Source organism: Protopterus annectens, chromosome 2.part2 (genome assembly GCF_019279795.1).
Source record: "Protopterus annectens isolate FY-2018-M chromosome 2.part2, PAN1.0, whole genome shotgun sequence".
NCBI lineage: Eukaryota > Metazoa > Chordata > Ceratodontiformes > Protopteridae > Protopterus > Protopterus annectens.
In genome coordinates, this window is record NC_056730.1 from 483,856,053 (window position 1) to 483,882,345 (window position 26,293).

General features: G+C 41.3%; 1 protein-coding gene across 1 annotated transcript in view; it reads left to right on the top strand.

The window, feature by feature from the left end:
- The window catches only part of IQGAP2 (IQ motif containing GTPase activating protein 2), a gene marked incomplete in the record, with an annotated part of 4,327,392 nt that overhangs the window by 4,063,342 nt on the left and 237,757 nt on the right, over positions 1 to 26,293 (top strand). Inside the window, 1 exon segment of the mRNA XM_044063965.1 lies at positions 23,405 to 23,617. Coding sequence (XP_043919900.1) covers positions 23,405 to 23,617 — 213 coding nt within the window.

Here is a 26,293-nt window from a genome sequence, read left to right on the forward strand (position 1 = left end):
TACTGGTTTTATAAAGTGCCTGATTGCAAATTGATGGCCTCTGTGCATCTAATAAGCCTTCCAAATTAATGCCCTTGGCTAAGCTGCTTCCTTCTGAGGACTACAGGACTATGAAAGGGATGCGTAAGAAGGTTTATACATCAGCCACCCCTAGTCTTTCGGGTTGTTAATTATCAGACTCGTATGACCAGATGTGTTTTGGCCCTTCTTTCTCAGGCTTGTCAGGTTGTTTCTGACTTTCCAGATTCTAAGTGTAAGACTTCTGCTTTGTCTTTATTAGGGGCTTCTTTTCAGGTAGCTCGCCATTCCATTAAGTAGAGTTATGATGCAGCAGATGCTTCCTCTAGGGCTGCTGCTTCAGGATCTGTTTTATTTATTTATTTATTGATTTAACATTTGTTAACCTGGAAAGTCCGACTTGGAACAAAGCCAATTTTCAGCAGAGGCCTGGGGAGAAACACTCTAGATGCATGTCTTTGTAACGTGGGAGGAAACCAGAGCACCCGGAAGAAACCCTCATGAACGCAGGGAGAACATGCAGACTCCGCACAGAAGGCACTCCAGCTGAGAAGCTAACCGGAAAACCTCTTGCTGTGAGGCAACAATGCTACCACTTCACCACTTTTAGGAGATATTCCTGGCTACGGCTTCACCCTCTGCCTGATGATATTAAGGCTAAATTGATGGATGCTCCTCTGGATGCAAGTTTGTTTGGTGCTGCTGATGATGATTTGTTCAACATCCTGCAGGAGAAAGGCAGAGTTACAGGATCTGAAACATATTTTTGTTTCACCAGTGCCAAAGTTCCAAAGGAGCTACCCTACTAAACCAGCTTTTGTTCGAAAGCAGTCTTGTCCTCCTCTTAAAGGTAAAAAAAAAAGGTGGGTAGGAGGGCTTCTCCAGTTAACTATAGATAGACAACTACTGCTCAGAAGCCTTCCTTTCCTGATAAACCAGCTGCTGTCTGACTACCAGGCTGTTCAAGCCACATTCCTTTTTCTCTTTGTCTTTCTCTGTCTCTTCCTGTTTGGTTAAACTTAAAACAAAATTCTTGGGTTCTTTCCATCATTCGCCAAGGGTGTTGCATGGTTTGGAAATCTCTTCCCCCTTTAATGGGCATTCCTTAGTCACCTCAAGACCAGTTAAGCTTCTTTCCAGAGGTGTTTTAGGACCTTTAGACTCAGTGAACTTTTCAAGAGGTTCCAGCTGTTAAAAGGATGAAAGGGTTTTATTCAAGAATCGTTTTGGTCCCCTGGAATGTTCTAGAATTCTTTACTTTTCTTTTTGTTTGTCCCACATACCATTTGGGGGAAGGGCAACCACACATATAAATGACCCCATAAGAGTCGCAATTAAAATGATCTACTGCTTTGTATTTTCTCCCATTGATCAAAGATCCATTGAGATTTCTAATCTTATCACAAACCTTGCATAGTAAAGTAAAGTTAAGAATTCTAGAACATTTGGGACATGTGAGAAATAACAGGATGAATAGTCCTGTTGCTCAACATTTCCATTCCATATATGATGGATTGGTGGATAGTTTTATTTTTAGTGTAGTAGCCAGACCTAATATCATGGTGGGGAATATTAACAGTGAGTTCCAGCAGAAGTTGTTGAAGTTAGAATCTAAATTTATTATTAATTATAACACACTTTATCCTTATGGTATGAATTTAGAAATTTAGCATGGTCTTGTATAGTTCATATGGGTTGCATATTTTCTTATATCTGTTTTGTATTAGATTTATATTATATTTATATCACAGTCTTTTTCATAACAGTTTAAAATGAAAGAAGAATGTTATAGATTATAAATTCAAGGTGTAGAATGGTGGAGCACTAATTTGTTTGGTCTAATTGTTTGATTAATTGCTTAATTTTACATAATTATCACTTTAGTGGTGTTTAAAATGACTGCTGTATCAATGTGGAGTATTTCTTGAAGGCAGTAGCCGAGGTACCCAAAGCATTAAAATCGTACTGTTGCAGTATTTTGCTGGAGTCCCGAGTGGTTCTTTGAGTTCTTACAGCTTGTTTAAGCTGTTTTTTCATGGTTTTGGATTTATTAGGAAGTATGATCAGCTCTTTATTTCCTTTCATCCCAGGTGTTTGGGATTAGCTGTATCCAAGCAGACTATTTCTTCTTGGATTTCAAAAGCTATTTCTTTTTGTTATGTTTTTCATGGTAAGAGCCTTCCTCCTCCTGTAAAGGCTCATTCTACTAGAGCTGTGGCTTCTTCTGGTGTTTTTTTCAACGGTTTGGATACTAACTTTATTCTTGAGGCAGCTACCTGAACTTCTGTACATACTTATACAACTTGGATGGAATTTCCAGAGGTAGTGCTGGTTTTGCTAGGGCCACCATTCATGGCTTCCTAGAGAGCTCTGCTGGTCCTTCCTCCTCCTCCCAAGTTTCTTCCTGAACTTTGGCACTCTTCCTCATGTTATGAATACTGCAACAGTGAAATAGGAGGACATAGTACAGTTGTGTAAAATCTTACCATAATGGTAGATGTCCTTCTGTTCACTGTTGTAGTATTCACTCCCTCCCTCCTCCCCCTGGTCCTTTTTCTCATCTGAATGTACTGGTCACATCTTGCTTTTCCTTGGGCAGGCATTCCTACTGAGGCTTTCAGTTATGAGGATGGTACATCCAGACATCATCCTTATGCCTTATGTTATGCGAGGAGCATAAGTGTGACATATGGTGTACCTTAAGGCAAGCCTAAAGGCTTTGGTATATTAGCCAGATATCAGGCCACCCTTGGCAGGAGATCCCTCATGTTATGAATATTGCAACAGTGAAGAGAAAGACATCTACTTTTATGGTAAGATTTTACACAACAATACTTTATCAAGCCAGTGCATATACGAATGCCTCATAAAATATCGAAACCTTAAAACAGCAAATGTAATAATTTTAGATCTATTCTCAAATGAATGAAAACAAGCAATGCTAAAATTTATTTATTTTTTTTTTTGCAATGGAGCAAGTCCCCCTGCACGCTACACCCACTGTAATTATGTATACCAACTTCAAGTTTGCATAACAGAGAGATAAGGACAAATAAGTTGTCTTGCAGAAAAAGGAGCCAGCTAAAATCCCATTAAGGAGAATGCTAGAATGTTCACTCATATCAGCATTTTTTTACAGCAGTAAAATGCATACTCATATGAGTGTTTGGTCTTACGCTGACATTCACATTTATTGACGAGGAAAACAGCATCCCCAATATGTTGAAAACATGAATGTTGATGGAACACTACTCATGCCGATAACAGCCTCAGAACAATGTAAAAACTAAAATAAAAAAGTGTTTTTTGCATAAGGATAAGCCACCCTGTGCCCCCCCACACCCACTGCTAATTTCGTATCTGAGATTGCACTAAATTGGGGAAAGAGAATATTCTCCAAACTTGAAAACTGCATGATCTTAAACAGCTGTTGACCATGTATTTAGTCAACCAAAAGCTGGCAACAACTAGACAGATGTCAGGCCACACACTTTCAATCTAACCAATTGCACTTGTCTACATAACACACGTTTATATAGACGCACATGTGCGTGCACATAATGGGTTGTTTGGAAAGGATCAATCAACCATTCTAGTTACTAAGCTAACAAAATGAGTAATATATATATTTGTATGTATGTGTCTGTATATGAATATGCTAACAGATGTTCTGCTTTCAGTCTTCTCTGGCATCCTGCACCCTCTTTCTGATGTCCCAAATATCTTTAAGCCATTCTAGCAGTAAGTTCTGGAGCCTGAACTTCCTCTGTGTCACAGACTTCTCTAATTCATTCTTGAATTATCCTTTTTTGAGTTGCCACCACATGATCTTTCCCTGTTATATCATTCTTCACCATTCGATTGTGTTTACTCTTTATCCCTTTTCGTTCTTCCTCTCTAGTAAACATACAAAGCTGACATAGTCTTTTCTGTTACCCTAGTCACCCTATTATTCTTGGTTTAGTAATACTTGATATGATTTATAGCAGCTTTGCTTCCTTTATTTTTCTTTATCACTGCTTGAATGGGACGCTGTGCCATGGCCTAACCAGTATATTTTATAGTGGGAAGTGAATCTCAGCATCTCTCAAATTACCTATCCCAGCATTGCACCCAGGCTTCTTTTGGACTGTACCCATACCTCTCAACCTGGAAACAGACTGTACCCATACCTCTCAACCTGGAAACATCAAAAATTTGGACAAGACCCATGAAAAATATGTACAAATCTGTATGCTGTTTAACATAAAATTAGCATGCATAATTATGTAACCACAGCCACTCCATTGGAATTGTGGGATACCAAATTTCAAATGCAAAGTGAAAACAGACCACCAAAATATGGCACCAGAGTCCCCCCTGTAGCCATTCCAATGTCCCATTACCTGGCTATTTCGCCCCATTTACCATAAACACTAATGTGTGCATACTGCTTTACTTCTACAATGATTATTTGGATTTTATTTTTACATTTTACAGCACAATGCACAAACACTAATAGACATCTACTAAATAAAGCAATACTGTCTCACAATGAAAATAGACTCCCAACAAATTCATTATAAAGCTAATAAAACCTAAAATGAAGAAATGTGTTGAGGACTTAGACAATTTATGAGATTTTCTTAAAAGACACTAAAATACAAATCACTTGCAAATGAGTAATAAAAGGAAAAAGAAAGGCTAGAAATTACACATTACAGACATACACATATAATTCTGAAGATATTAACAAATTACAATGCATTTAGGAAACTAATGCATGGTGGGACAGATACCAAAAGAAAATATAGTCAACCAGACCATGCAACACAGTGACAATGTATACAAGATTCTCATCAAAAAGAGAACATTCTCCCAAATGTCTGTTGTTTGATTTCAGTGTGTCCATATTTAAACAACTGCCTCCCCAATTCCATTTTCTTTGCACATTTTTCAGATGTGGCCACAGCCCTGCAGTGATACTGAATGCCACAGGTATAAAAGTACTGAATACTCTGTGCATACTGTTCATATCCATTAATGCCCCCCCCCAAAAAAAAAAGTCTTAAAATACAAGCAATTTGTCCTCTAAAGAGCAGAGCTGATGAGCCAGAACAGTAAATTCATGATGTGGGAAGTGCTTGAACAAGGAAAACACCTATGCAATTTTGCAACAGGAGCAGATCTTCTGTCTAACACACTTCAAAAAATAACTGAAATACATTTTTTATTCTAAATATCTTGTACTATAGTCTTATAGGTTAAAGATAATTTCAATTACACCCACAAAAAGCGAGCACTACACAAGCTTAAATACTGAAAGCAACCTCAATTCATGTTACTGGTTACAGTTCCAAAGTTTGCTATTTCATCTCTTCTATCCAAACCACTATGAAATGCCTTTGACTCTTCACAGCTGCTTAGCCTGAAAACCCAGCTCAGCAGATTGCAATAATTACCAAAACTCACATAATGAAAGCTACTGGGTCAAAAGCAAAAACTTTCTAATTGCATACTTTAAGTTGACAGTTTAAATCATAACAAATGTGAGCCATTCAAAATAAGCTCAATCAAAAGTATACAGGCAAACAAGTTTGCAGTATAACCTAATTAACTCTGCTACAGTTATGTATTAATATAACTCTCAGCAATTTTACAGAGTAAAATGGATTTATTTACAAAAGTATTTAGATGGTCATATAAAAATCTATTCTAGAAGCCACATAAAACAGAACTTCCAGCTGTACAGTATGTCGTTTACGGCAACTAATAATTTAAAAACAGAAAGCGGTGTTAACATAAGGCAAGCAATACACTGGTAGAGAGAACGACAGGAAAACAAAATGCTTGTGTTAGCAATTGACTTGCTGATTAACAACCCAGGGCTAGTTAGTTACTAAGCATTTAGTCATAGCAAGTCAATTAAAAAAAACAAACAGAACATTGTGAAAATCATTACAGAATCTACATGAAACTACTACTAACAGTCTATTTCCAAAAGCAAGCTGAACAGAGCCTGAGTTTACAAACTAAATTAAGAAAGAAATTTAGTAAACTGAGTAGTTGTCTCACATATGACACATGCAATGAATAGTCTAGGATATAAGGGACCGCACTGGGCAATGATTCATCCAGGAAGAGAGTGGACAGGCTCAGCAATAAGAACAGAATATAACAAAGTTTTAGTGTCACATTTTGTTTCTAACTAGACAATCTCATACAGGTGACACAAGATATCTCAAAGCTTTTTAATCAACTGTCATATCAGCTAGGGATGCGGATCGTCATCAGCTGAGCTATAAATACCTCTCTGCTATCAAAAGCTGAGCTGCATAATATCTCTGCCATCAAAAGTAACTCTGGGAGAAAGTCTTCTGCTTGTTCCTGCAGCCTCTGTTCAAGCCGCGACATAATAAATCCAATTAGCCACTGCATAATAAATACTTGTGGCTACACATTCCCTTCTGGCTTGCTGGAGCAGCCGGAAATGCATGTACACGAGCCCTACTGCTCAAGTCCGACAGGCTAGCCGGCCACGTCAGAAAATCGGAAATTAAGGGGTGCCACTCGGAAATCATGGCACCACATTATTTGGACCCCAAAACTCTGTAAAAAACGAGGTATGACTGTACCCCACTGCATTTTCATGCAGCATTGCCTGTTTCACTCTGGTGGTGATTATGACCCTCTAGATGCTTTTTCTTGTCATTATCCATCTTGCAAGCCAACTGGTTGTCACTGGATACTCACCCAGTCATTCATGACTACTGCTGTAATTTTGCTGTTTCGGCTAGCATGTGATGTATCTGTCCAGTGTGCATGTTTTACACAAAAATGCTAAATAGGACTGGTCCTAGAACTGAGTCATGCAATACCTCATCAGTTACTAACTTTGCTTTAGACATTTCTTCCTTCCAAGCTGCCAATTAATATTTGTATCCAGTTAGCTAAATTATTCACCACTTCATTTTGAGCCCATCTTTCAACCCTGTATTTTCTTTATATGCTTCCTGTGTTGAAGTGTTAAAAGTTTACTTAAGTTTTGATATACCTCATCCATGAAATTCACGTGTTATTACCTCAGTAGTAATCTGATCATGGAACTGTTATTCGATTGGATGGGCAGATAGGCCTAATGCATGCATCATTTTTCTTTCCCATGTGGTACAGAATTAGCATCTCATCCCAAATTTCTTAACGGACTCTCCTCCCTTAGTCTAGACAGAATATGGTTCTGTAGTTATTTATCTGACCTATTAAGCTATAAGGAAATTCACCCCGGGGATCACGTCAATCCCCCTGCTAGACAGGGGTCCAGGGAAGTAAATTGTGTGGGAAGAAATAGCCAGGGAATTGTTATGGCTAGGCTTGTATAGGCCCTAGGGCTGATAGATACTATGAACCTAAGTAAGCAGTCAAGTGGAGCACCAACATCTCCTCCTTTCTCCATATATCTGTAGGATTCCTCCAAGGCTGTATCCTAGGGCCTACTCCTATTTAATATTTTCAGTAGTGACCTACACAAAGCCACCAGTAACACCTAAATTATACAGTATGCGGATGACTCAACACTCATCTATGTAACTAAGTCCATCGAAACCTACAGTAACTTGGTTTTTCACTCTCAAACCATTCCATGACAACAAACCCAACTTCACCTTAACCTCTTCCAGTAACACCACAATTGAAACAATTTCATACACCAAACTACTATGAATAATAATAGATGAAAATATGAAATTTGATCTCCATGTAAAAGAAGCAGTAAAAAAAATCAGAAACTCTGAATCTGCTACAGGATTAAGTGTTCATTTAACTGAAGATGCTAAAATATGTATAGTTGCAGTGTACCCTCTCCTATCCCTTCGATATGGATCCCCCATTTTTATCAGTCTTCAAGCTACCCATTCAAAACTACTTGAATAGTATTTTAACAAAATAGCTACATTTGCAGCTAATCTGTTACATAGGTCACCTCATTGCTTAGCTTTAAAACAACTCTTGTGATTAGAACTCCCTCACTGCTTGTCTTATTCCCAACTGAGTGTCACATATACTCTTATCCACAGTCCTGAGAAATGTCCAAACCTGGCTGATATTCTTCTCATTATATACCAAATAGAAACACAAATTCCAGTGATGAAAACTTACTTAGTGTGGCAAAGTACAACAGTTCAGCAGGTGACTCACTTTTCTCATGTCACACTTCTAAATGGAATCTAAAGTGACATCTAATGGATACTTGGCCTTGCTCTTGCTCCACCCCCGGCTAGATTAATCTACTGTCTCTATCAGTACTACTTAACTCTATGTACTGGATATCTGTTATACATGGTCCTACTCGTACACTGCCCCACAGCTAGAATAATATGCTTCTTTCCCTCAGGTACCATAACTGTATTGTTCTTACATAGCTAGTATCAAGTGAGCCAAATATGTAATAGTTACACCTATAGCCTTTCCTGACTATTCCTTACTTAGCTATGATATGCTATGTTTATGCAGTTTATCGAAGTACTATTCACAGTTCCTGCTCATTTCTAATCTCTATGTCAGTGTTTAATCTAAATGTAAAGTGCACGTTTTCAAGTCTCACTTAATCATTGCTCATATGCATATTGTATATTGTATTACTGAGCATAATATTGGAGCATTTCTCATCGGGTGTCCAATGAAAAAGAGCACTGTCCAGTCTGACTATCCTGGTAAATAAATAAATAAAATAAATTAATTAATAAACTTCACCATTGTACTGCACTGTATTTTTCCTTAATCTTTACTGGCTAACTAACAGACCAGTAATTATCTGGTTGCTTTCAGCACCCACTGCTATACAAAATAATATTATCATCTTCCATTTGTGCAACACTACTCCAGTCTCTGCAGAGAAGACTACCTGATATAACCAGTAGTCCACAAAACATTGTCAGTTTCTTTTAACACCTGTGAAAATACTTTATTTGGACCTGTGCAATATTTCCCCCAAAGCCCTTGAGCTTGCTCTTTCTGTAGTCTGTATGAACTTATCTTTTTCTCTAGTCATGTCTGGTGTGCCTTCCTTGTTGATAGTTTGCTTTGGAACTCCTCTGTAAATAAAGAAGTAAAAGATTAATTCAGTATTTCTGGCCCATTTGCAGCAGTCTCCAGTGATGATCATTGTTTTTCAGTAACTCTGTATCCTGCTTGTTTTTATGCTTTCTCTGACTATTTGAATAATTTAAGTCCCCCTCTGTGGTATAGAGGAATAAGGCCATGCCTGTGATATCGATGACAACAGTATGAATTTCAGCTCAGGTACTAGAAGAGACATTTTGGAAAGTGTGGGAATGACCAGTTGATGCTGGCTCACCTCTCTTGTAGGGAGAGAATGGTGGTTTCACTCAGATGATCACCACCATGCAAATGGAAAGTTGATAGATATTGAAAAGGTGAGGAATGAAGGATGTGTAGTGATCCTAAGCCTGAGAAGGTAGCCCTCATCATGTAGACATAAGCATTTGTATGCACAGGTTGGGATAAGAGCACCCTGCAGTGATGTGAGTGTTCACATTAGCCATCAGTGTAGGGGTTTGGGTCTCAACAGAAATGGCATCTTTGTCAGGATGTCACTGAGAGCACAAACCACCTGTATAGCTACCACTTTTGTTTTATCTCACCTGAAGGAGGCTGATAGTCAGCAAGTATAGAGGCAAATAACACATTAAAAATGTTTTTTGCCCCATTTCTTATCTGTTTGCCCATATTCCATGGGTCTTTCCTGGTCAGACCAATGACTTTGTTTCCTTTTGCTGCTATCCCCATAGGCATTATTTCCTGTCCATTGTATATTCTTTTCTACTTTCTATTTAAAATTTTTCCCTCGTAGTTTGTGCTGCTTCACTTTTAATTATATACTTTCTTTTTTTCATTTATCATCTCACTTACCTTTCTGTTTAGCTGGGCTAATTGTCCCATTTTCTTATGTATAATTCTTTTGCTGATAACAGTAATTAACTTTTGGAGTCCTTCCTTGATATACCATAATGGGTATTACACTGTTCCTAGTTCCTGATAACTTTCCATTTGATTTCTTACTTCATACTTTTCATGACAGAGTGAAGTTTACTGTCCTGTAGTCCTAGCTTACATCCACGTGGGAAATACCAGAAATTCTATATTGCAAACTTTAATGTGATTTTGTCACTATTTCACTAATGCTCTCTTAATGTTTCTTCTACCCTCCACCACTTTGGTGGTGACTAATGCAGGTGTCCTCCTCCTCCTCCTGGTTGAGGGCCACAATTTCTGGAAGTGTTTTCTTTTTCTATGTCCAAGGTATCTTCTACACAGTCCCTCTGCCTCCACACTTCTGTAGGATTAAGGTCTTACATTACTGTGGTATTTATTCTTCATATTTTCCATTCACTTCTTAGCTCATTTTTTGGCATCTGATTATATGTGTGTACTAGTCATATAGCAGGCAACCCCTTCTCACTTCATTTTGAAGACCAGCATCTCAGGTTGTCCTTTTAAATACTTAAAATTTAAGAATGACTAAGGAAGGTCTTAAATCCACCAGCTTGCATCAACAGAAATGCTTTATCTTTTATAAACATATTTCCATTTACTTGAATTTAAAAAAAATTCTGAAGTTATACCACCCTTGACTGTAATCTTTAAGTGTCCACAAGTTCCCTTAATATGCATCAGTGGGCCCAGACAATATCCCAGGATGCCTTCTGAATAGCATGAAACATGGCCTGTCATGCTCAATGATAACAACTATGCTATAAATAGTGTAAATGTGACAATAAAGAAATCCTTGGAAAATATAACAGCTGTTGAATTGTATAGACCATCAAAGTCAAGTGGTGATGACCTAGAGAAATTCATACATTTCTTGCATGAAGTACAGAAGGGAATAATAATAGTGGCTGGAGACATAAATTTACTAGAAACAGACTGTAATAATATTGATTCGACATTAGTAAGGAAATTATTTGCAATGTAGTATTCCTAAAGAAATTACTGTTACTTCATGTCAAGTTTTGCCACCATTGGTGTACAATGATCATGGAGTTATAAACGTTAATTTATTGCTGTATAATTCTGCAAAACTGAAATCTAAACCAATGTACAGAAGATTTAACTACAGGTTATATGGAAGCAAAACAGTCACTATCTAAAACTAACTGGAGTGATGTGTCAGTGGAAAAGCTGCAGAAGGAATGTGAACAGTTTTGAAACAGAAATTGAGTGCAAAAAAAAAAAAAAGTCTAACATCAGGATCTAGAGCGTACAATGTCAGGGGGATATATTTTTAAAAGTACAAGATACCTGGTTAAGGTGAGAGGCAAAAAAATATAAGAAATAGAAAAGAGGTCCAAGTACAACTTTGACAACTGAAGTAAACAAGCTAGACAAACTAATTACAGTGAGAGACAAGATGAAGAAAAATTTTAAGAAAATTTATATAAAGATATTGAGCATAATAGGAAATCATTTTATTTATGCGTATGATATGGAAGAAGTAAGAGCAAAGATATGCAAACTGAAAAACTGTGTGTAGATTGTAAAATTTATTCTCGGACACAACAGATTATAGATATATTTACAAAATCTTATGCAAAACAGTTTGGCTCCATAAAGGTGGTGATAAGTTGTCCTAGTGACATCCAGGTAGCCTCAGATACTGAAATCAAATTAGATTATATTGAAAAAGAACTATACAAACTTGATCCAAACAAAGCACAGGGAGAAGACGGAATTAGTAATGACGACGTGAGAACACTTCAGCAAAAACATACAGTACCATAGTGGTCCGAATGGAGAGATGGGGTCCAAATGGAGAGAGAAGTCAGCAAGAAAAGTAGAGTAGTATTGCTGAAATTGAATTCATTCTCAAGTCTTGGTGAGTACCTTTGCAAGGTGGACCCTGTTTTTCACAAATTCTCACCAAAATGATGCTGATGTATAGACTACATTTATATAGCATATATCACAGACAGAAGTAGGTTAAAAAGACAATAAAGTGGACTATTGAGGATAAGAAAGAAATAATGTAGTTACTATTATGCAAAAAAAAAAAAAACAATTTCCAGACACAAGATATGCAAAATGATTGAGAGAGAGATAAGAGGAAAGAAAAATACTTCCACAAGTAAAACTGTCAGAAGCTTTAAATAAAAATCTGTATTCATTAATACAACAGATTTGTGAAAAACAATGTATAGATCAAGAAACTTTGTTTGGAAAAAGAAGCATCTAAGGAAGTGCGAAAATATAAAGAAAACCTAGAGATATTTGAGAAGTATAAAAAAGAAATATGGACATGGGAAAGAAAGTGTAATATTTATGCAAAGGAGAAAGCCAAATTAATCTATATAAAGAAGTCATCCCCAAAGATATTGAAAGAGAAATACAGGCAAAGGCATCCAGATATGGAAATTTTTGCTTAAAAAATATCACAAAGGGGGAATGTAGAAAAGAAGATTAGTAAAATAGAAGTTAAAAAAGTAGAAGTTGAAGTTATGGAGTGGCTGCAAAGTGAAGGATTTGGTGTAGAAGGTCTAACACAGGTTACATCACAGCATGATGGAACCGAGTCCCCAAAGTAAGGAGAAGCAGGAAGATCAGAAGACATCTGAAGAAGAAATCTGGACATGGGAAAGAAAAAGAGATTTAATATGGTGTAATATTTATGCAAAGGAGAAAGCAAAACTAACCAGTACAAAAGAGCAGCACCAAAGATATTTGAAGAAAAATACAGGCAAAGGAATCCAGACATGGAAAACTTTACAGTACAACAAATAAGACAGACGAAAAGTAGAAAAGGAGAGTAGTAATGGAGGATGTTAAGTTGTCAATCTCACCTTCATTCTTGCTTGATGGGTTCGGAGCCGATCCTCGGCTCCGACTCGGCACTTTGCTAAGCTCGAGAGTCACTTTTACCAGCTCGAGGCAGCCCCATATCCCATGATGCAAGGCGGTAAGTACCCAGATCTCGTTTGCCGCTTCACTGATGAGGTCCTCCTTTTACCAGCTCCTGGTAAGTGTTTTATATTAAACTGCTTTTAGCCCCTTTTCACTTTTAAACTTTTTTCTCTTAAAGATCTTTCATTTTTAGTTAATTGTAATCCCCTTTTGACTAAAATTATCCTTCTCCCTTAATTTTTTTAGTCAGGCCTTCCTTCCCTCCCATCCCCCCCCTGTCAGGGTGTGTGTGTGTGAGGTTTTTACTGTTTAAACTATAATTTAATTGTTTGTTTGGGACTGTGTGGTTCTGATTTTGTGTCCACTATGTCCAAAGAGCAGAGGGTCTCAGGCTTTAAGAAGTGTGACTCGTGCTGTCAGAAGATGTCTCTGACAGACGGTCACACTTCTTGTTTATACTGCCTGGGACCTCTCCACCTGCAGGACTCCTGTGCGATATGTCATTCTTTTAGCCAGAGAGTCCTGCAGGAGAGGAGAAACAAATTGATTTTAAGGGGACTCCTTAAACCGGCGGGCTCCCCGGCCAAATCGGCTCCGGGAAAGCCTTCTAAGTCTAAGGCCCAGGCTTCTGTATCCAAGCCTTCGGCCTTGGCTCTAACTTTGTCGGAGTTGAGATCGGCTCCGGATGGAGCCGATCCGACATTGGCTAAATCTTTGGCACCGATGGCTATCGGTGCCGATACTTCTTTGGTCACTTTGGTGTCGGTTCCGAGTACTGGCTCCGACCACCATGTGGCCCAGGCTTCGGTGTCGGCGCCGACCGGCTCCAACACCGCTATTTCGATGCCTGCATCGGCTCCGGCTGGAGCCGATGCATCTAGATCTTCTCTCGGAGCCGAAAAGTTATCGGCTCCGACTGGATCAGTAGCCTTGTTGGCTCCGATGGTTCCTTCGAGGAAGAGGTTCAGATCTCCCTCGTTGGAGCCGATTCTGTCGCCTCCGGCCTCACCTCTTCTTTCGGAATGGAGCCATCGGAGCCGATCATCTAGGTCGTCCAGGTTATCTGACCATGATTTAGAGAGGGTGGTAAGTAGATTATTAAAATCACAGGCACTGGCCCAGATGCTTCATAGTCCGTCTCAACAGACGACTATTAGTCCACACCCTCTTCAAGTTCCTCCTTCGACTCTACCCCAGAGTTTGGAGCTGGAGTCTACGGGGATAGTTACTGCTATAGCTGAGGGGCAGATACCCCCCCCTTCTGCACCCTCGGCATCTACTCTTATCTCCTCCTCGAGACCTTCCTTGGAGGGATTCGGTGGTCGGGCTTCCCTGGTCTCCTCCGAGGGGGTGAGTGGCATCGGACCCTTGTCCGACCCCGCTCTTCCCCTTGGAGCTTCGGCCTTGGTGAGCTCGGCTCCGACATCTGCCTTGGAGCCTTCCCTTTCGGTGGGCCCGGGAATCCCAGTTTCTTCGGAATGGGTTCTCTCGGATCTTCCTGGGAGGTGGGCCTTCGAGGTGATGAAGAGTGTGCTGGCCACTGGGCTCAGTCAGCAGTCTATTCCCTTAGCTCCTCCCTCTACAGTGCCTGTCGATATCTCTTCCATCTCTCTTGTTCCCGGACCTAGAGATCCACTGCCTCAGGTTTTCCCACTGGGAAGAACCCCCTCTTCCGAGGATTCTCCTGACCAGGCAGGAGATCCTCCGCGCAAGAGGACTTGTAAGAGGAAACACCTGGACTCCCCTGAGTGTACCACTTTAGATACCGACTTAGATGAGTCGGAGGGATCCCCAAGATCCCCCTCTGAGGATGTCTCCTTTTCAGACATCCTAGAACTCCTAAAACAGAGGGGAAACTGGCCCTCCATAAATCCCTCCGAGGATGAGTCAGTATACCTAGAGGCGTTTGGATCTCGACCCTCCACCTCCTGGGTGTCTCCACCTTTCAACCCCCTTATGGAGGTTATTGCTCGAAAGGCTTGGGCTGCTCCTGATTCTGTAGAGCCAGTTCCTAGGAGGCCGTCTAAATTTATTACAGCCCCTTCTGAAAAGCAATTCCTCACGAAAGGTGTCCCTGTTGATGCCATGGTGGTGGCGGCCGCCACTAAGAAGGAACTTGCAGATCCTTCCCTACCAGTCCATCCTCCTAATAAGGATTCTAGGACCATGGATAGGTATGGTAAGCGGATGTTCTCCTCAGCGACCTTTGCCATGCGTTCGCTGAACTATTTATGTCACTTCACCAGACTCCAAAGGGACATCCTTAAGGAACTAGGTGAAGTAGTGCAGGATCCTACGGCTGCAGGGGCTTAAGAGCTTCTCAGCTAGGAATCCTTAATTCTATAGCTAACTCCTCCATGCGACTGATCTCGTATGCAGCAGATGGAGCGAGTAGAGCCGCGGGTACAGGAGTGGCTCTTAGACGGCAATCCTGGATGTGGCTCTGTAATTTTGCAGATCCCTTTAAGGCATCCTTCACAAATTCTCCCTTTGATGGGTCAGCATTGTTTGGCCCTCAAGTGAAGGATACATTGACCAGGTGTGAGCAGGACGGCAAGACTCTTTCTGCCGTAGGGGTCCGTTTTTCTACCCCTCTAGACCTTACCCCAAAGGTCAGAAGGGCGGAAAATGTGGTTCCGTAAATCCCAGGAGTCACGCCGGACGACGTGGTCAGTTTACCCCTAGAGGCAGAGGGGGTAATAATAACAGACGCTGCTCTAGAGGCAGAGGGGGTCCACAAAACCAGGGAAGCAGAGAGCCTCTCTCTGACAAGCCCTTCCAGCATCCCTGAGATGTTGCCCGACTGTCCATCCTTGGAGGCAGTCGGGGGAAGACTATCGCTGTACCCAGAAGCCTGGCGTTCCCTCTCTCAAGACAGATGGGTACAGTCGATTATATCCGAGGGTTACAAAATTCCTTTCGAGGAAAGTCCTTTCTCTCACAGAAATTCCCTTCCAGATGTACCACCCGGTCTAAGGGAAGTTGCCGAGTCAGAAGTATTAAAGCTTCTACAAAAAAGAGCCATTCAGCCAGTTACAACAGACCATTCAGAGCCCGGAATCTACTCAAGATTCTTTTTGGTCCCCAAAAAGACGGGAGTCTGGAGACCAATATTGGATCTCAGCAGACTCAACAAGTCTGTGAGAAAGACAAGATTTCGAATGGTCACACTTCAATCAATTTTGCCCTTCCTAGAGAAGGACAACTGGATGTGCTCAATAGATCTTCAGGACGCGTACTATCACATAAAAATTCACAGACGCTCCAGAAGATTTCTCCGCTTTCAGCTGGGGTCCAGTCATTTTCAGTTCAGAGCCCTGCCCTTTGGTCTCACTACAGCCCCCAGAGTGTTCACCAAATGTATGGCAGTGGTCACGGCTCACCTGAGACGTCAAGGATTCCAGGTGTTTCCGTATCTCGATGACTGGCTCCTTTCAGCCACCACCAGGCATCAACTTCTTCAAGCCAGGGATTACACCCTAAATCTCTGCACTCAATTAGGAATTTCGATCAACTACGAAAAATACTCCTTATTGCCCTGCCAGTCTATTACTTTCATAGGCGCAAACTTAAACACTGTTCGGATGTCAGCAACCCTCACAGACAAAAGAATCTTGGATATCCAAAGTCATGTGAGGATCATCCTTGCCAGCAAGAAGGTGCAAGCCAGAATGGTTCTGAAGGTGTTGGGCCTCATGGCTGCGGCTATTACCCTTCTTCCCCTGGCCCGCTTCTACATGCGTCTTCTTCAATGGATGTTGTTCACTCAGTGGTCTTACCAACAACTTCCCATGCGTCACCGAATCCTGGTGACACAAATTTGCAAGAATCATCTATCATGGTGGATTACTTCTCCCCAGATTCACCAAGGCAGACCCTTTGTATCCCCGGCCCCGGTAGCCACAGTCACTACGGACGCCTCCCTGATCGGGGGGGGGGGGGGGGTCATTATCAGGGCAGGATGGTTCATGGGACGTGGCAACCGTTCGAATACCACCTGCACATAAATGTCCTAGAGATGAGAGCAGTGCTTTTAACGTTGCAAGCCCTCAATGACTTTCTTCCCTTGGGAACAATTGCAGTTCACACAGACAACATGTCTGTAGTATGGTATATCAACAAACAGGGCGGAACCAAGTCCTACCCCTTGTGTCGAGAAGCTCTCAGACTTTGGCAATGGGCGATCTCCTCTCATTGGTTTCTGGTAGCAATGCATATCCCTGGGAAAACCAACATTCTAGCGGACAAATTGAGCAGAGCTATTCTCATGCCTCACGAGTGGTCTCTCAAACAATCTATAGTGGAGGAGATTTTTCTAGAATGGAGCCGCCCATGTTGCGATCTTTTTGCTACTCCCCAAAACAGCAAATGCCCGGACTTCTTTTCTCTCTTCCCACTGTCAGGCCATCCCCCCAGAGACGCTCTAACCCAGGATTGGCCCCAGGGACTTCTTTATGCCTTTCCTCCCTTCCCGCTGATTCCACAAGTTCTTCAGAAAGCCACCGTTTTGAGAGCCAAAATGATTCTCATTGCTCCCTATTGGCCTCGACAAATTTGGTTCCCGTTCCTCCATCGTCACCTTTTGGTGCAGCCGTGGCATCTGGACCCAGTGCCAGACCTTCTGATTCACCAATCGGGTCAGCTGCATCGGTCTATTCCTTCTCTCAACCTCACAGCGTGGTTGCTCCACTTCCTTCCTTAGCCAGGCTTCCTATGATCTCTAATCCTGTTAGGGATATCATAGTGGCTTCCCTGAAATCCTCTACTAGAAGGATTTATACCAGCAAATGGAAACGCTTCTCTTGTTGGGCAAAAGCTAAAAATATAGATCCTTTTACTGCCCCTGTTCAAGCAGTTTTGGATTTCTTTCATGCGGGCTCTTCATCTTCCACGGTCAAAGTTCAGTTGGCTGCTATCTCGAACTTTCATGTCGGGTTTGCAGATCACAACATTATGTCCCACAGGCTTTGTAGAGCCTTTCTAAAAGGAATTTTTCTCCTGAAACCTCCAGTCAGGAGTCCTCCTCCTCAATGGGACCTAAATCTAGTGCTGATATCCTTAATTCTTCCTCCCTTCGAGCCAGCTGTTTCTTGTTCCCTGAAATTTCTTTCATGGAAAACACTATTCCTTGTTGCTATTACCTCGGCAAGGAGAGTGTCTGAACTTCATGCTCTCTCTGTTTGTCCCCCTTATTTGGTTTTCCACAAAGACAGGGTATCCTTGAGAACTAATCCGACCTTTTTGCCTAAGGTGGCCTCGAAAAATAATTTGAACCAATCTACTGACCTCCCTGTATTTTTCCCTGATTACTCAAACAGACCGGAACAAAAATTACATTATCTTGATGTTCACCTCCAACTCAGATATTATTTGGACAGAACAAAACAATTCAGGAAATCCGATCAGCTCTTTCTTTCTTATGCTGATAACAAGAAAGGCCTTCCTGTCTCCAAAGTGACCTTATCTAGATGGCTTTCTTCCGTCATCTCTGAAATCTATCAGCTTAGGGGAAAACAGCTGTGCTCAAAACCTAAAGCGCATTCAACCAGAAGCTTAGCCACTTCCACAGCTTTTCAGGCTAGACTTCCATTAGACACTATTTGTGCAGCAGCCACTTGGGCCACTCCTCATACCTTTGTTTCTCATTACAAATTGGATTTGGCCACCAGGGATAGAGCCAGTTTTGGCTCTACAGTTCTCAAGAGTCTAGGGACGCGGTCCCATCAAGCAAGAATGAAGGCGAGATTGACAACTTAACATTGAGAAGTTATGTACCTACCATAACGTTCCATGTTAGTTGTCTTCTCTCGCCTTCTTTCTTGCGACCCTCCCTCCTGCCCCCTGGCCTGGACAGACCTTTTTCTCCCTATATGGAAGAATGCTTCTTAAGACCAGATAGTTCTGGTCTGCCTTAGCCCATCCTTCAGGCTTTTTGCCTTTCTTTCCTTCTGGGAAGTTTTTTATGCTAGGTGTTATTACCTATAGATAACAAACGAGATCTGGGTACTTATCACCTTGCATCATGGGATATGGGGCTGCCTCGAGCTGGTAAAAGTGACTCTCGAGCTTAGCAAAGTGCCGAGTCGGAGCCGAGGATTGGCTCCGAACCCATCAAGCAAGAAAGAAGGCGAGAGAAGACAACTAACATGGAACGTTATGGTAGGTACATAACTTCTCATTATGGAGTACCTGTGAAGTGAAGGATTCAGTGTAGAAAATCTAATTCAGAAAGCACTACAATTGGATAGAGCAATGGATATCCAAATTAAGAGGAAACCACTTGAACGGGAAGCAATTGTTCAGGTGCCATATGAAGATATTTTGGAGCCTTCCACAGGAAACCAGTATAAACCTTAACTTGAAGCTGGGCAGCAAGGGAAGGAGCAGGAAACTCTGATGCAGTCAATGTTGGAGTGATAGGCCAGTGAGTTCCCATATGACAGAGCAACAAATGGCACATGATGAAATTGAAGAGAATGTGCCACAGGAAGATTCTATAGAACTTTATATAGAATGCCCACAGTAAATGAAAAATAAAAAATATGCCCTCAATTTAAAAGAAAATGAGCTAAGAGAAGAGTTGCTTGATTTAATAGACATAGATTGACATAGGTTAATAGGCAGAGATTGAGATAATGGATTTAAGAAGGGAGTTCCATCTCGTGTATGGAACTTCCTTCCTAAATCCATTCTCTCCATCTCATCCACTAACCACTTTAAGCCATCACTTAAAGCTTATCTAAAAAAGAAGTGGCTATGTTCCTGTACTAACCCCTCATTAATGCTCTGATACATCACAGTATACTCCAACCATATCCATCTTCTTCCCCGATGTTCAATCCTTTATTCCTACTGCCCTGTCTTAACCTTATATCTTGACATAAGTCATACTTTACAAATAGTACTAGCTATGTTCAAAGCCTATGTTTTGTTGTCAAGATGTAATAAAATTGTATTTTCTTGTGTATACTACATTTTGTTTGCTTTATACTTTATTGTGTATGTTACCAGTGACCGGAGTTCCGCTGTGGCGACCCCGAACCGGGAAAAGCCGAAAGACACAAACAAACCAGTACATGTTAAAACTGTACGAATGGCAGGAGTCGTCATTACTGGGCACATTGCAAGTGCTGGGAAGAACACTTCTGGCTGACATCAAAGATTGAAACAATACTAATTTCATGAACTTTAATTGTACTTTGACTTAGGAATGGGGTCCCTTCCCATCATGGTATTAGAAACCCACAATATTTGGAGAAATTAAAAAAAGAGCAAAACCATTATATCTTTTATTCACTAGGCTATATAAATATGGAGAGATTCCTCAATATTGGAGGCATGTCCTTGTTAAACCTGTCTTTCAGGGAAAGGGGAGTAGGACAAATCCAAAGTCATGCAGACTCTTAAGTCTACTATCATGTTGTGGAAAAATAATGGAGAAGGTAGTATTTGATAAGTTATTATCAGAATTGGAAAGGTTGGGACTTGAAACCGTATATCAGCATCCATATTTTGAAAATAGCTCTATCGCCACCTGTAACATGATGTTGTGTAACAGTATAATAGCTTTGAATGAAAGTGGCTTACAAATAGGACATGGCAAATATACAGCAACTGGACAAGTGAAGTTCTTGGTTACAGTCAGGGTGCCCAACAGGCCTCTGTCCAAGGCCCACACTTGTTTAGATAGGTCTGAAAGATGCAGTCTTTATCTGAGGTGTTCTACATTCTCTATGCGTATGACTTGAAATTGGGTAAATTGATTACGTGTGTTACAGATGGGGCATGTTTGCAAAACAGAAAATTGACCATTTGGGCACAGGAGAATATATGCTGGTAAATACATCAAAGACTAAACATATGAGGTTTGGGAGACATAAATTAAAAGGTAAATATTTAGTACAGCACACAGTGACTGAAACTGTAGGTTCATTTAAGGACGTGGGTATATGGTTAGATCCAGCTTTGAGTTTTTTTCTGTTTGTATCAACCAGTTGGTTAGTGGTAATTATAGAAATGTAGGTTGTATAAAATTAATAAAGTCTAGGAAATAAGAAATGATGAAGTAACTGTTTGTTAATTGCATTAGACCCAAACTTGAGTAAGAAAACAATCATGAGTAAACTGTAAAGAGTTCAAAGGAATATACCAAAGGCATCAATGGATGTGCAAATTTAAGTTATTATGAAAGATAAAAATATCTGAACATGTACAGTGTCTCATACAGATATTTAAGAGGAAATCTTATTCGGGTATATAGGACATTTAGAGACAAGTACCTCTAAGAATGTTTGGGGTTATCAAAAAGTAGTATACAATCGTCAGACAACCTATGTGGAAGATTCTGTAGGAATGAGAAGTGTTCTAATTGGTTTTCTAAGAGAGCAGCTGATGCATGTAACACTATCAAATTACTTTAAAGTAAGCACTAGTTTAGATAGTTTTAAGAACAGCCTGGACACTTATAGTAACAGTGGTTTAGGTATATTGCCAGGCTAGAAGGACATTAATGCCATGCTTGGAATGTATGTATGCATGTATGTATCATGACCCCTGGAATTGCTATTTAACCATAGCCTCCAAACAGTCTTTGTGCCTAATGAATGGAGAGCAGCAACAGTCAACCCTCTGCAGAAAAGTGGGCCATCTACAGGCCATGGAAACTACAGACTCGTAAGTCTCACTAGTCTCATATGCAGAGCCATGAAAAGAATTATGAAAATGATCAATGGTGATATAGGAAACCTCCAGACACTAGACCCAACAAGTTTGGTTTCGTCAACAGCAGGTCATGCGTACTCAAGCTGGTGGACTTCTTTGTGAAGGTCGCCAAAGCAATGGATGAGGACAGACCTGTTCACACTGTGTACCTTGAACTGGCCATGGCATTTGACGCAATACCCCTTTAGGGCATTGCTGGGAGACTGAAGAGATTAGATATAAACTACTGTCACCTGGTGGATAGCCAGCTGGCTCACAGACAAGACCCAGGAAGTTAGAATTGGGGAGTCCACCTCTACAGAGGCCAGTCACAAAAGAAATCCCTCAGAGATTGGTCATGGGATCACTACTTTTTGTCATTTACTTCTCTGACGTCAAGGCCAATGTCAAGGGCCTCTGACTGACCAAATCTGCAGATAATTGCTAATTAAGAGCAGTCATAGAATTCCCCACCATCACTAATGTTCTCCAGGAAGGGCTGACACAGGCAAGTAACTTGTGTCAGAGCCATGGACTAAAATAAATATGGAGAAATGCATAATAGAGTCCTTTGAAAATTCATCTACCCTGGTAACTGTCATATTGACAACACACCCCCTAAGAGTTGACCCAGTAGAGAGGGGCGAGGGGGACACGCAGACAGTAATTTAGCCTTTGACCATCATCTGTGTACAGTAGTGCAACTTATAAACAAAGGTATAGCATCTAGGTCCAAGGAGGTCACTATAAATAATATCTTTCGGCTTTTCCTGGTTAGGGATTGCCACAGGGGAACTCCGGTCTGCTAATGATTGGTAGTAGATTTTTATGGTGCTGAGTTGCCAGCCCGACGCCCAACCTTCAAAGAAGGCACACACATTCACGCACACACCTACCTGCATGTCTTTAACGTCACTTAACAACGGGGAAGACATGCAGATTCCACATAGAAGGCACTCCAGCTGAGAATCGAATGGGAGGACCTCTTGCTGTGAGGTGATGACGCTAACCACTGCACCACCAGTCCAAGGAGGTCACTGTTCCACTTTATTCAGCAATCGTCAGACCTGTCAGTCAAGTACAGCACCCCTTTGGTATGTACATAACCAGGCACATCCAACAATTGGAATGTCCACAGAGATTCCTCACTAAAAGAATACATGGCATAAGTAACATGTCCTATGCAGACTGCCTCAAAGCCCTATCCCTGTATTCTGTTTCCTACAGGTTTTTGAGGGGAAATTTGTGCTGGACATGTTGTCAGACCCTACTCTGGCTGATAGACCACCCTGCATATCTGAAAAAAACACAGCACCAGAATTACCCATTGTAAAGACTTAAACCTTTCCTGTGTTATAAACAAGACCAAATGGAGAGATGGGTATGTATCCCAGAGACTACCTTATCTCTGGAAGAGGCTCCCCATCCATGTGAACCAGAGTACCTCCCTAACCTAATTCAAGTGCAACATGGACAGTTGGATGGGCAACAGGAAATTCATCCCTGGTTTGGCAGATGTGTTTCTAATAGACACAGGTATCCGGTAAATCTTCCATCTCTCACTCCCCGGCTTGTAAATGTTTCATCTCCCAAGCCCCTGCTTACACTTATCAAGGGTAACGGAGAGCATGTCAGAGATTTCAGATGTATGGCTAGACTTAAAAAGGCTCTAATGGTCGTTGGCCTAGTGCACACCTATGACCCTATGAACACATTTTTTGTAAAATGCATCTGTTGAACATTAGTTGTGCCAAAACTGAGTAGCTAAAATGTGCAGTTTTTGTTTTTTTAGGAATCTGCACACTTAAAGGTAATACAGCGACTAGCAGTGCAAGATGCAAAGACTCCTGATAAAATGAAGCGCAGTCAATCACTTCTTGAAGATGCTCAGCTTCCCATTGAGCAGAAAAAGAGGAAAATATCAAGGAATCTACGGAACTTAGAGCAAGCTGGGCTGGTATCATCATCAACCAAATACCAAGAAGTCATAAATGAAATTGCTAAGGTATACTACATTTGATTCCTCTGGAAATAATGTTAGAGCATTATAGTAATACTTTGATTATTGAATGTATGTATTTTCTTTTTGCTTCTTGTGAATTCTGACTAGTTTGGGTTTATCACTGAGGGCTGTGTAGATAAATTTGAGGTCCACGAGACTGTAGTCTGTTAATATCAAAAGTGCTGCAGTCTCAGCAGAGTTTTTGAGCCCTCATCCCATGCTACATTAGCGAATACATTACAAAAGCATTTTTCAGCCTAAACACATTATAGTATTGCAGACCACAAGATGCTTTCAAGGAATTTTCTTAGCATAGTTATGTACTGGATGACCTTCTTTGAAATGCTGTGGTCAAAACCACTGTATGTTTTCCAATTTCGTAACTAATGATCTGATGTTGTTAATATTCGTTCACCCCTTACTGATGTGTTATCGGTTCCGTCCTTGGAACCGAGCTGGCCTCATACCAAGCTCGCTGATCTAACCAGCATATCCTATAACTGAAAAGTTCATCTCTACTTGATTCCCAAGTAGACTATTCTCTATCTGTAAAGCCTAGCACTTACTCCTACAGTACTTGCACCTTGATAAAGCACTCTTATTACAGATAGTACCCCACCAGCCTAAAACCCACTTCCCCCGGAGTCCTTTGAAAGTCTCTTTATCTACTACTTCTAGTATGTCGAGGGATCAGTTGCTAGTGTCCCCTCCACCTCAACTGGTGAACCTGGGAATATTGAGGCAATGTTACAATTGCCTCATGTACACAGACAATCCTCTCCTTCTCCCACAAAACACAAATACATGCGAGAGATGCAACTATACGGTCAAACTGGAGGCTGAGCTCTCTCAACATAGGACTGGCAAGACCAGACAGGAGGAGAAGGTAACCACACACAATACATACCCAGTCACACATAGTACCATCACAACTTCAAATCATACACATACTCACACAAAGACATACTGGGAGGCTCTGATCAAAAATTTACCAAAACAGCAGAGGCCACCAAAGCAGACACCCAAACAACTACCACCTCACGACCCAACACAAGCAACACATAGACCACACAGTCAGAGTGTCAAACAGTCACAGCCCTTAAGGCCAAACAAAATGCCAGACACACTTGTCATTGGTGATTCCATAGTCAGACACACTGACGTCCCACTCACCAGACTGAGTAAGGAGAAGGTCACAGTAAGCTGCCTGTCGGGCGCTAGAATCCGCCACATAACGCAAGCACTCAGGTCTCTCAACAGCAGGCACAAGTACGACTCAGTCATTGTCCACGCTGGCTCAGTCATTGTCCACGCTGGTGTCAACTACCTGAGACGTACCTCCTTGGACTACATGAAAAGGGACATCGAGGAGCTCTCTGATTATGTAGCCCAGGCAGGTATGACCCTGACCTTGAGCAGTATCCTACCTTCACCTAGAATGATGCCACAATACAGTGATAAGATGATCAGCTTTAATAATTGGCTTAAATTCTGGTGTCATTCAAAGGGGATCCAATGTCTGTCTGCCTGGGATGACATGCTGGACAAGCCACGCTGCTTCAAGGGACGGCTTGCACCTGTCACCCTGGGCTTCGGATATTGGCAAAGGCTCTTGCCACCCCATAGTGCCTTTTTAGGCAAGGCTCAAATTCTAAACCTACCACCCTAGAACACCAAAAGGAAAAAACTAAGGGTAATGCTGCTCAATGCCAGAAGTCTCAATCTCAAGATGCACTCGAGGCCCTTCTCAATATGGAGAACATCGATGTCTGTGCTGTGACAGAAACCTGGTTCAAGGCTCCTGAGAGCACCCCAGCACTAACAGGTTTCACCTCATATCATGCGTTCCGGCCCCAAAATCCGGACAACACCAAGAAAGGAGAAGGGGTGTCCATATTCATAAAGGACACCCACACCTCAAGGTTGGTGGCAACGCACGATGCATTGGAGACCATCCAGGTGCAATTAACCATAGGCAAGACTGCTCTGCAATTTGTAGCATGTTACAGGCCACCCTCTCAAACTCAGGAACCTCACATGGCCTTCCTGAAAACATTGGAGGGGATAAATGTATCTCCAAACACCATCATACTAGGTGACTTCAACTACCCTAATATAGACTGGGAACACTACTCAAGCCCGAACACTCTAACCCAAAGATTCCTGGAGTTCATAAACTCAAATGCCATGGAACAACTAGTCACCATCCCCACAAGAGGAGAAAACATACTTGATCTCATCATCACGGACATGGGATCAAAATGTTCAACACTGGAAGTATACCCCTCACTGGTGAGATCAGATCATAAACTAATCTCGCTGGAGGTCCTCATCCCGCCTCCACCTGAAACAAAAAAGACCACAGTGAAAAACTTCTCAAAAGCCGATTTCACACTTCTAAAAACTAGTGTGGTCTCCTTTAAGGCCCCTGAGCCAGTGGTAAACATTACTCAAACCGCTGAATCACTTACAAATGCCTTCTACCAGCACCTACAGGACTGCATGGATCAGGCAATCCCAAACAAAACTAAGACTCTCTGTACCAAAGGCAAGCGTCCAGTCTGGTGGACCCCAGCGATAAACAAGCTCTACAACAAAAGGAGGAAGCTACTACAAGATAGAGCATAATCCTTGAAAGGTAAGACACCTTTGATCATTATAAGTAAAAAACTAAGAGCT